General features: G+C 56.0%; 1 protein-coding gene across 1 annotated transcript; it reads left to right on the top strand.

Annotated features, from left to right (window-relative positions):
* Positions 1 to 3,403: 3,403 nt before the first annotated feature.
* NRTN (neurturin) lies at positions 3,404 to 5,434 on the top strand. Its single transcript, XM_021545119.3, has 2 exons — positions 3,404 to 3,677; positions 4,986 to 5,434. The coding sequence occupies exons 1-2, from the start codon at positions 3,425 to 3,427 to the stop codon at positions 5,432 to 5,434; spliced, it is 702 nt and encodes a 233-aa protein (XP_021400794.1). The 5' UTR covers positions 3,404 to 3,424.
* The last annotated feature ends 5,520 nt before the right edge of the window (positions 5,435 to 10,954 follow it).

The raw sequence follows: 10,954 nt of genomic DNA, 5'->3' as shown, positions 1-10,954 counted from the left end.
AGGATTTCTGGCTGCCGGAACGGGAGGTTTTTTTATGGGACGTGCAGCGAAGCTGCAACCGCTCTCCTAAAATTTTATGGGCCTGCAAGAAGCCAGAGGCCCTTTCTCAGGTGGTGGGATCGAGTGTCACAGCCCTGCTCCAGCCCAGCCTTTTCCTCCCCGGAGCAGGACAAAGGGGGCTGAGCCCCCCTGGGTGCTGGAGGTTCAGCTCAGGGCTTGGTGTGATCCCACTGCTGGTGGTTCACCGTGGAATTCACCTCCCAGAGTACCCGACATCAGCTGTTAAAAGCTGTTTGTTCTCCAGGAGAGCAGAACAAAGTGTCCTTCTCCCCCCCAAACCCTCCCCTGGGGCTGCTGGTTCTTCACAAATCCTTCACTTGCAACGATTTTGTCCAGGAACAAACTGGGCTTCTCTTGGTCCTGCACCACTGAGCACCAATCCTGCTGGGAAGGGTTTGGATGCCAGGGAATTTCTCTTCCCTGCTCCTGCTCTTATTTCCAGGGTGAAATCTGAGCTGAAGGCACCTGATTATCGTGGAATTCCAGACTGGGAACTTAAATATCCAGTCTCACCCCCTGCCATGGGCAGGGACATCTTCCACTGTCCTAGGCTGCTCTAAGCCCCATCCAGCCTGGCCTTGGACACTTCCAGGGATCCAGGAGCAGCCACAGCTTCTCTGGGAAATTCATTCCGGGGCCTCACCACCCTCCCAGCCAGGAGTTTCATCCCAATATCCCACCTATCCCTGCCCTCTGGCAGTGGGAGCCGCTCTCCATGTTCCATCACCATTGTCACTATGTCCTGTCAGGATGATGAACGTGGAGGTGAACACACCTGGCATTCTCCATCCTCCCCCATCCTCTGGCATCATCTTCCATCATCCTCCATCCTTCTCCACCCTCCATCCTCTGGCATCATCTTCCATCATCCTCCATTCTTCTCCATCCTTCTCCATCTTCCTCCATCTTCTTCCATCCTCCCCCATCCTCTGGCATCATCTTCCATCATCCTCCATCCTTCTCCACCCTCCATCCTCCTCCATCTTCTTCCATCCTCCCCCATCCTCCTCCATCCAGCCTAGAGCATCTTCCATCCTTCTCCATCCTCTGCCATCATCTTCCATCATCTTCCATCTTTCTCCATCCTCCTCCAACCTCCTCCATCTTCTTCCATCCTCCCCCATCCTGTCATCATCTGCCATCATCTTCCATCATCCTCTATCCTCCTCCATCCTCCATCCTCCATTCTCCATCCTCCATCCTCCATTCTCCATCCTCCCCCATCATCTTCCATAATTTTCAATCCTCCTCCATCCTCTTCCATCCTCCTCCATCCCCCATCACTCTCCTGCAGGATGGGGAGCCCGGGATGAATCCTGGGAGCAGACAGGGCTGCCACCACCCCCGTCCAGTTCTCCCAGTGCTCCCAGTGCTCCCAGTTCTCCCAGTGTTCCCAGTTCTCCCAGTGCTCCCAGTGCTCCCAGTTCTCCCAGTTCTCCCAGTGCTCCCAGTGCTCCCAGCGTTCCCAGTGCTCCCAGTGCTCCCAGTGCTCCCAGTGCTCCCAGTGCTCCCAGTGCTCCCAGTTCTCCCAGTTCTCCCAGTGCTCCCAGCAGCCTCTCCCAGCTCCCATTCCCAGTGTCCAGGCCAGCGCCGCCGCTCCAGACCCGCTGGGATTCCATCCTCTTCCCTCCTTATAAGGCCAAACGATTCTTTTTCTATCTTGGCGTTGTTTATGCCCCGTTGCGAATATTCCGACTCTGGCTGCAATGGTCCTGTAACCTCCAGGGGATCTCGTTCCTGTTGGTGCATCCCAGAAAATCCCATAAAATCAGGGGATGTGCTGATGAGGGGGTGGTCACAGCCCTTCATGGTGTTTTCTACAATAAAAATAAAAGCAAGCCTGTCAAATCCCAGTTTAAATCAAACATTTCCCCCCAGTAAATTCTATCTGGTAAATACTATAAAGCTGGGATTGGGTTTTTTTTTCCTTTTCTCCATTTTTTCCCCCCTTTTTTTTGTTTTGTTTTGGTTTTTGGTGTTGTTTTTTTTTTTTAATGCCCCACCAGAAAATTTATTTAAAAAGCAAAAATATTTGGAGTTTTCAGGAAGCTGAAATAAATATAGGAGCCAGGAGGTGGAAGGACAGGGACATCAAACCCATCAGAGCCAGGGGCTCCTCCTGCTGCTCTCTGCTTCCCAAGGGAACGTGCCAGGGAAGAGGCGTCCCAGGTGTCCCCAGGTGTCCCCAGGTGTCCCTGGGGTGACAGGAATGTCCCTGTCCTCAGCCACTGCGAGGAAACCTGGATGGAGGCAGGGGCAGCGGGATCCCACCGGGCAGGGCAGCTCTGTGTGTTGGGAAGGGGTGGGATGAGGCCACCAGCTTGTCCCCAGCGGTGTCACCTCATCCTCATTGGTGCCACTATGTCCCCATTGCTGCCACCTCATGTCCACTGGTGTCACCTCATCCCCAGTGGTGTCACCTTGTCCCCATTGCTGCCACCTCATGTCCACTGGTGTCACCTCATCCCCAGTGGTGTCCCCTCACCCCCAGTGGTGTCACTTCATCCCCACTGGTGTCACCTCATCCCCACTGGTGTCACCTCATTCCTATTGGTGTCCTCTTATCCCCATTGGTGTCACCTTGTCCCCATTGCTGCCATCTCATCCCCACTGGTGTCACCTCACCCCCACTGGTGTCCCCTTATCCCCACTGGTGCCACCTCATTCCCATTGGTGTCCCCTTATCCCCACTGGTGCCACCTCATTCCCATTGGTGTCACCTTGTCCCCACCGGTGTCCCCTTATCCCCATTGGTGCCACCTCATCCCCATTGCCACCACCAGCCCCAAGCCGCCTTTCCCACCCATCAGCACATCCCTGGGCTGCCCCTCGTGCCTCAGTTTCCCATCTCAGCACGGCGCCGGTGTTGGGAAGGGAGGAGCTGGAGCCGAGGGGATCCCACAGGGAGAATCCCACAGGGGGGATCCCACAGGGGGGATCCCACAGGGGGGATCCAACAGGGGGGATCCCACAGGGAGGATCCCACAGGGGGGATCCCACAGGGAGGATCCCACAGGGAGGATCCCAGATCCCACAGGGGGGATCCCACAGGGCGGATCCCACAGGGGGGATCCCACAGGGCGGATCCCACAGGGGGGATCCCACAGGGCGGATCCAACAGGGAGGATCCAACAGGGCAGATCCCACAGGGAGGATCCCAGATCCCACAGGGAGGATCCCACAGGGAGGATCCCACAGGGAGGATCCCAGATCCCACAGGGGGGATCCCCGAGGGGGGATCCCCCATCCCAAGGCACAGGGAGGGAGGGAGGAGGGAGGAAGGGGCTCCGGGGGCTCGGGGCACGCATTAAGGATGTTTGTTTTGCCTGTTTTGCAGAGTTTCAATGTTCTGACTTGCTCTAAGATGAAGGTATGGAAGTTTGCAGCCATTGCATCGATGCTCCTCAGTTCCATGTTATCCATTTTAGTTTGTAGAGACATGTTCAGCGGAAGCCAGGAATTCAGCCCCTTGCCTTCCTCGCCGTCTTCCTCACGGGATTCCTCCTCCTCCTCCTCCTCTTCTTCCTCCTCCTCCTCCTCCTCCTCCTCCTCGCTGCTGGCGGCTCCGCGGAGATCCCCACGGGCCCTGCAACGCCACGGCTCTCTGCTGGCCCAGTGTAAGCTCCTGCTCCCCCATCCCGGGGTCATTGTCCCCCCCGGCCCCAAAGATCCCCCAAATCCCTCTGGGGTCATTCCCTGCCCTCTCCTGCATCCGAACATCCCCTTTGGCAGGGTTTAAACAAGAACTTGGGGCGAGCAGGGGGCACTGGGCACCAAACTTTGGTGTGAACACAGCGGCTCTCCACAGAGGGAAACTCAAACAGTTTGAGCAAAGAAAGCTGCTTTTATTCCCTTCCAAATGGCTCTTTTTTGATAATTTTTTTTTTTTTTTTTTTTTTTTTGTTCCGTGCTATTTTTTACAAATGGAAAATGTCAAACGGGAGCTGAAGATGAGGGCACGGCAGCAGCTCCCCCTGCTCACCCCTCGGTGCTCCCTGAGGGCTGGAAATCCCCACGTGTTTGTTTTGATTCCAAACCAGAGGAACTGCTTTTTTTTGGGTGGAAATTTGGAAATCGTTGACAAGCTGTCAAATCATGCTTTCCTCTGTCTTTCCTGTGCCTCCTGCGGAGCTGAGCTGGAATAACCCTGGATTTCGGGTTGGGACAAAGGGATGTGGGTGGTGCCAGCACTTTGTGTTGGCTGCTGGCCCTGGGGACTCAGGGGCAGCCCTTGGGGTCTTGGGGCTCCCAGACCACAGTGAAACAGTGCAAAAAGGAAATTTATTGGGGCTTCTCCCCAAATCCACCCGCCCCAAGGGACCTCCATCCTCAGGGATGTTCACCCAGCCAAGGGAATTTTTGTTCTGGAATTTTCCTCCACCTTAAGGCACCTGGAGGTTCCTCATCCATGGAGGATCTCCCATCTCAGGTGGCCTCCATCCAGGTGGATGTTAACCCACCCTGGGAATCTCCATCCTTGGAGTCATGCACCCCAAGGAACTTTCTTCCTGGAGGATGTTTACCCACCCCAGGGAATCTCCATCCTGGGGAATGTCCACCCACCCCACGGAATTTCCATCCTAAGGTTATCCACCCACTCCAGGGAATCTCCATCCTGGGGGATGTTCATGGGGGATGTTCACCCACTCCAGGTAATCTCCATCCTGAGGTTATCCACCCACTCCAGGGAATCTCCATCTTGGGGGATGTTCACGCACCCCAGACAATCTCCATCCTGGGGAATGTCCACCCACTCCAGGGAATCTCCATCCCGAGGTTACCCACCCACCCCAAGTCACCTCCATCCCGGAGGACCCCGAGACCCTCACCCATGGAGGATCTCCCATCTCAGGCCACCTCCACCCACCCCATCAACCCCCACCCGCCCTGGGGACACCCGCTAACGGTGTCCCCTCCTCTTGCAGACGGCGCCTTGCTGGAGAGCTACACGGAGGGCGAGATCCGCCAGCTGATCTCGGCGCTGGTGGAGCGCTACCGCCAGGCCATGAACTCGGGCGGGCACGAGCTGCCGCTGTTCCCTCGCGCCGGCAGCCGCAGGAAACGCGCCCGCGCCCGCCACAAACCCTGCGAGCTGCGCGAGCTGGAGGTCAGCGTCAGCGAGCTGGGCCTGGGCTACGAGTCGGACGAGACGGTTCTGTTCCGCTACTGCAGCGGCACCTGCGAGGCCGCCGTGCGCAGCTACGACCTCTCCCTCAAGAGCATGAGGAGCCGCAGAAAGATCCGGAAGGAGAAGATCCGGGCCCGGCCGTGCTGCAGGCCGCTGGCCTACGACGACGACGTGTCCTTCCTGGACGCCTACAACCGCTACTACACCGTCAACGAGCTGTCGGCCAAGGAGTGCGGCTGCGTGTGACGGGGCCACCCGGGCACGGGGACCGGGATGGAGGCTGGAGCGGCCGGAGGAGGAGAGACTGAGCTGCCGGCGTGTCCCTCGGTGCCGCCGGCGTGTCCCTCGGTGCTGCCGGCGTGTCCATCGGTGCTGCCGGCGTGTCCCTCGGTGCCACCGGCGTGTCCCTCGGTGCTGCCGGCGTGTCCCTCGGTGCCACCGGCGTGTCCCTCGGTGCTGCCGGCGTGTCCCTCGGTGCAGCCGGCGTGTCCCTCGGTGCCGCCGGCGTGTCCCTCGGTGCCGCCGGCATGTCCCTCGGTGCCGCCGGCGTGTCCCTCGGTGCTGCCGGCGTGTCCCTCGGTGCCGCCGGCGTGTCCCTCGGTGCCGCCACCACGCCGGCCGCGTGGGACTAGAGACGCGGCCGCGGCGGAGGCGGCTGGAGCGGTGACGGCGGCTTGAGGCTGTTGTCCCCTCCGCGGGTGGCCCGGTGGTCCCTGCTGAGGTGACAGTGGGTGTGCAACGTGCGCGGGGCGTGCCCAGCCCTCAGCGCGCGCGGCCCGCACGGCGTCACGCCTGTCACGCGTGTCACGCGTGTCACAGGCCACGTTACCTGCACAGGGGGACCCGCATGTGTCAGGGTGTGGCACAGGGGTGTGACACAGGGGTGTGACACAGGGGTGTGACACAGGGGTGTGGCAGGCGCAGGGGGTGTTGTGAGCAGTGCCGGTGCTGTGTGGTACTGGGCAGGGTGTGGTGCACTGTTTTGGGGTGTGCTGCACAATCCAGGTGTGTTTTGGGGTGTGCTGCGCACTCGGGATGTGTATTGGGGTGTGCTGCACATTCAGGGTGTGCTGCACACTCCTGGTGTGTTTTGGGGTGTGCTGCACACTCGGGATGTGTTTTGGGGTGTGCTGCACACTCGGGAGGTGTTTTGGGGTGTGCTGCACACTTGGGGTGTTTTTTGGGGTGTGTTGCACACTCGGGATGTGTTTTGGGGTGTGCTGCACATTCAGGGTGTGTTTTGGGATGTGCTGCACACTCAGGGTGTGTTTTGGGGTGTGCTGGACACTTGGGATGTGTTTTGGGATGTGCTGCACACTTGGGGTGTGTTTTGAGGTGTGCTGCACACTCGGTATGTGTTTTGGGGTGTGCTGCACACTCAGGGTGTGTTTTGGGATGTGCTGCACACTCCTGGTGTGTTTTGGGGTGTGCTGCACACTCGGGATGTGTTTTGGGGTGTGCCACACACTCAGGATGTGTTTTGGGATGTGCTGCACACTCAGGGTGTGTTTTGGGGTGTGCTGCACACTCGGGATGTGTTTTGGGGTGTGCTGCACATTCGGGTGTGTTTTGGGGTGTGCTGCACACTCGGGGTGTGTTTTGGGGTGTGCTGCACACTCCTGGTGTGTTTTGGGGTGTGCTGCACACTCGGGATGTGTTTTGGGGTGTGCCGCACACTCGGGATGTGTTTTGGGGTGTGCCGCACACTCGGGATGTGTTTTGGGGTGTGCTGCACATTCAGGGTGTGTTTTGGGGTGTGCTGCACACTCGGGATGTGTTTTGGGGTATGCTGCACATTGAGGGTGTGTTTTGGGGTGTGCTGCACATTCGGGATGTGTTTTGGGGTGTGCTGCACAATCCAGGTGTTTTTTGGGGTGTGCTGCACACTCGGGATGTGTTTTGGGGTGTGCTGCACATTCAGGGTGTGTTTTGGGGTGTGCTGCACATTCGGGTGTGTTTTGGGGTGTGCTGCACACTCGGGATGTGTTTTGGGGTGTGCTGCACATTCAGGGTGTGTTTTGGGGTGTGCTGCACACTCCTGGTGTGTTTTGGGGTGTGCTGCACACTCGGGGTGTGTTTTGGGGTGCATTACAGGTTCAGGATGTGTCAGGTGCCCTATGCTGGCCCAGGGTGGGAGTTGAGTCCTTCTCTCTGTACCTTTGGGGTTGTGTGACCACCCTGAGCTGCTGGGGAGGTCCGACCACCCCAGATCCCGGTGTCTGGGGACACAGAAACGCCGCCAGTGGTTGTGTGTGCCTCTGACTCCCTCTGCCTTGTGCCCCTTTTGCCATCGTCTCATTCCTGCAGCCCTGGGGCTTTTCTTCTTAAAACTCGGGATAATCTGAAGTAACTGGATTAACCTGCTGTGCCCTCGCCACGGGCAGCTGGGCCAGAGCCCGGCCACCTCCAGGGAGGTGACAGAACCTCCCCAGGGCCACCAGCAGAGCTGCAGCGCGTGGCGGTGTGGGCAGGAGCACCCCTGGTTTGGCGTCTCCCAAAAATCCCCCCGGCTCTCCCAGGAGTATCCCCCATCCTCTGCTCAGGGCTGGGAGAGGGGACTCAGTCCTGGGCTTGGCTCCGCTCGCATTTACAGCAGTGTCACTGCTGTTTACTCTGCGGGGATATAAATGAGCCCGCAGACTTTCACATTCCCTGGGCAGGCTCGATTTGTTGCCTGGGATTGATGGGTTTTCTCCCCTTGGCTCCCTTCCCAGAAAAAGCAAATCATAAACAGAAGGAGAATATTGGTGTCATGTCCTGGGCATTAACCGACGGGAGGGAAAACACTCCGTGTGCCACCCCCCCATCCCCGGCGTCCTGGCTCCTCTCTCCAGACAAACAGGGGGAAAAAATCCCTGGTGCCTTCATCCCGAGGAGGAGGAGGAGGGCTGCTGGTGGTGATCCCAGCTGGTGATGGGGCTGCAGGATTTGGGGCATCCCTTGGGATGGGATGGGATGGGATGGGATGGGATGGGATGGGATGGGATGGGATGGGATGGGATGGGATGGGATGGGATGGGATGAGGTGGGGGGCAGCATCTCCAGGGTCGGGCCAGCCACATTCCCGACCTCCACACAGGCCCGGGCTGGTGGGGATTTTTTTTTCCCCTTTCCTTTTTATCCAAACGCAGCTCTTGGCTGAGAGGAGCCAGGATGTAGTGGAGGAATATAAACACCATCCTTCAGCAGGGCTGGCGGCCCGGGAAGGCAGCCTGGACTCTGTAACTCGGAGTTTTCCCTGGATTTTGGGAAAGGCAGGAGGCAGCCGTGGGTGTGGGGGTGTGAAACCCGCACTTGGGAAATGGGAAGTGAGAGTGGATAAACTCCACGCTCCAGGTGCAGCTCCCGAACCAAGGTGTGAGTTTGCAGGCCTGGAAATGGGAAAAGTGGCCCAAAATAATCGGCTGGAGGATGGGAATGGCAGATGGGCAGCGGGAGCTGCGCCGGGCTCCCAGTGGATAAGCGGCTCACTCGAGTTTAAGGAAAAAAAAAAGCACCCAAATCTAATAATAATAATGATAATAATAACAACAATAACTGTCCTCTCAAGGGCTTGGGTGCTTTCCAGGCCTCGCTGCTGATAAAACTAAAATTGGTTTTGTTGCAGTAAAATAAAAAGGAATGCAAGCAGAGCAGGGAAGGCAGGGAAGGTGGTGTGGGGGCAGCGCAGGACCTGGTGCTGCAGAGGAGGGTTTGGAGCAGGAGCTGCCTCTGCTCGCTGTTTGCACCCTGGTTTGGGACAGTTTTTTGGCAGAATCCAGGGATTTTGGGTGCCGTGATGGTGGGCGCCCAGCCTGAGGGACCCTCCTCTCGCCAGGGAGGAGCAGCTCCTGCTGGGACATCTCCCAGCTTCCAAAATCCCCCATTCCCAGGGCAAATCCAGCTTGGAGCCCCCAAAAGCGGGAGGAAAACCTGACTCAATGCAATGGTGTGTTAAACCCGGCAGGCATAGCTCCAATCCATCATTTCCCCCCCTTTTTTTTTTAATTTTATTATTATTTTTATTTCCCCCTGCTGGCAGTGGAGCTCCGGCCCGTGCGGAGGGGATGCTCCCCATCTGCCTGACGCTGCTCCTGCTGGGGAATTTTGGGAACAGCTGGGATTTGCAGCCGCAAAAACTCCCCGATGGGGCGAGCTGGGGCATCGTGGTGTGGCCAAAAGGATGGATTCTGCTTCCATGGCTTTTTCAGGGCTCCTCCTCCTCCTCATGGAATTCCTCCAGCTGTCCTGGTGCCATCCCGCTGCCAGCCGGCCCTGGAAATGTGGTTCCAATCCAAAGGCTGAGGTTTCCCTCATGTTTTCCATTTCTCCAGCCCCCTCTGCTGTAATAGGAGCTGGAGCTGTCCGGAAGAATGACTACAATGCAAAAAAAAAAAAAAAAAAAAAAAAACAAAGTGGAAAATTCCCTCCTCAAAGGCACAGCAGAATCTCATCTGGCTCTTCCCTCAGCATCCCATGTGCTGTGGTTAATATTAATATTATTATTATTATTAGTAGTAGTAGTAATAATAATAATAACCAGTGTGCAACAGCTGTTGAGGGGATTTTTGAGTCGGGTTTTTGTTTGTCTGGGCCTGCAGCTCCTCGTGAGAGAGGAGGGGTTGGAAGAGCAGGAGGTTTGGGGACGCGAGGAGATGTTTAAAACAGAATAATGTGGTTGTGACAGTGCAAAAATCCCAGGCTTGCGCTCTGCCAGCCCTGCCCCGGCGAGTTCTGGGATTTCCAGAGGTTTTTCCATCAGGACACGCTGTGCCTGGGGCAGGATCCAGCTCCAGCTCGGGATCAGAGCCACACATCCCACAGATCCCTCGGGATCCCGTTTGCTCCCGGGGTCTCGCTCCCAATTTGGGATCCACGGGTGGGAAATCAGCTCCGACGTCGTCGTTGCCACGCGATGAAAGCGCTCGCAGAGAGAATATTCTGGATTTAAACAGCTCCAGCATCCTGCTGGGGAGAAAGGATTTTCCCAATTTATCAAGAGAAAGGATATTTTGGTGGGATTCGGTTGTTTCTGCCCCTTGGGAATTGGGAATGGGGCTGCCACGTGTTTTCCTTCTGGGCTGAGCAAAGCCCGGCCTCGAAGGGAGGCCCGAGAGAAAGGAAATAAAAGGGAATAAAAGAAAAAGGAAGGAAAAGGAAAAAAGGAAAAAAAGGGGAAAGGAAAAAAGGAAAAAAAGGGGGAAGGAAAAAAGGAAAAAAGGGGAAAGGAAAAAAGGAAAAGAAAGGGGAAAGGAAAAAGGAAAAAAAGGGGGAAGGAAAAAGGGAAAAAAAGGGGAAAGGAAAAAAGGAAAAAAAGGGGAAGGAAAAAAGGAAAAAAGGGGAAAGGAAAAATAGAAAAGAAAGGGGAAAGGAAAAAAGGAATAAAAGGGGGAAGGAAAAAAGGAAAAAAGGGGAAAAGGAAAAAAGAAAAAAAAAGGGGAAAGGAAAAAAGGAAAAAAAGGGGAAGGAAAAAAGGGGGGGAAAAAGAAAAAAAGAGGGAAAAGATACAGTAGGAAAAAAGGGAAAAGGGGAAAAAGATAAAAAAGGGAGGGAAGGGAAAAAAGCAATTTAAATGAAAAGTTGCAAATGGGGGAAAGAAGAACAGGTAAAAAGGGAAAGAGGAAAAAAGAGGAAAAGGACAAAAAGGAGAAATAAGAAAGGGGGAAAGGGAAAATAGGAAATAAAAAGAAAAGGAGGGGAAAGAGGCGAAAGAGAAAAGGGATAAAAGGGAAAAGGGGGAAAAAGAAAAAAGGGGGGAAAGGAGAAAAAAGAAAATAAACGAGGGGA

This window comes from Lonchura striata, chromosome 28, assembly GCF_046129695.1.
Source record: "Lonchura striata isolate bLonStr1 chromosome 28, bLonStr1.mat, whole genome shotgun sequence".
Taxonomy (NCBI): domain Eukaryota; kingdom Metazoa; phylum Chordata; class Aves; order Passeriformes; family Estrildidae; genus Lonchura; species Lonchura striata.
Note: the sequence above shows the minus strand (reverse complement) of the source record. Positions and strands in the feature narration are given on the sequence as shown.

What these genes read in the sequence shown, in the direction of transcription:
- NRTN (XM_021545119.3), top strand. Translation starts at nt 3,425, where the DNA reads ATGAAGGTATGGAAGTTTGCAGCCATTGCATCGATGCTCCTCAGTTCC. An exon ending in CGGCTCTCTGCTGGCCCAGT is followed by an intron (nt 3,678 to 4,985) that starts GTAAGCTCCTGC and finishes CTCCTCTTGCAG; the next exon opens with ACGGCGCCTTGCTGGAGAGC.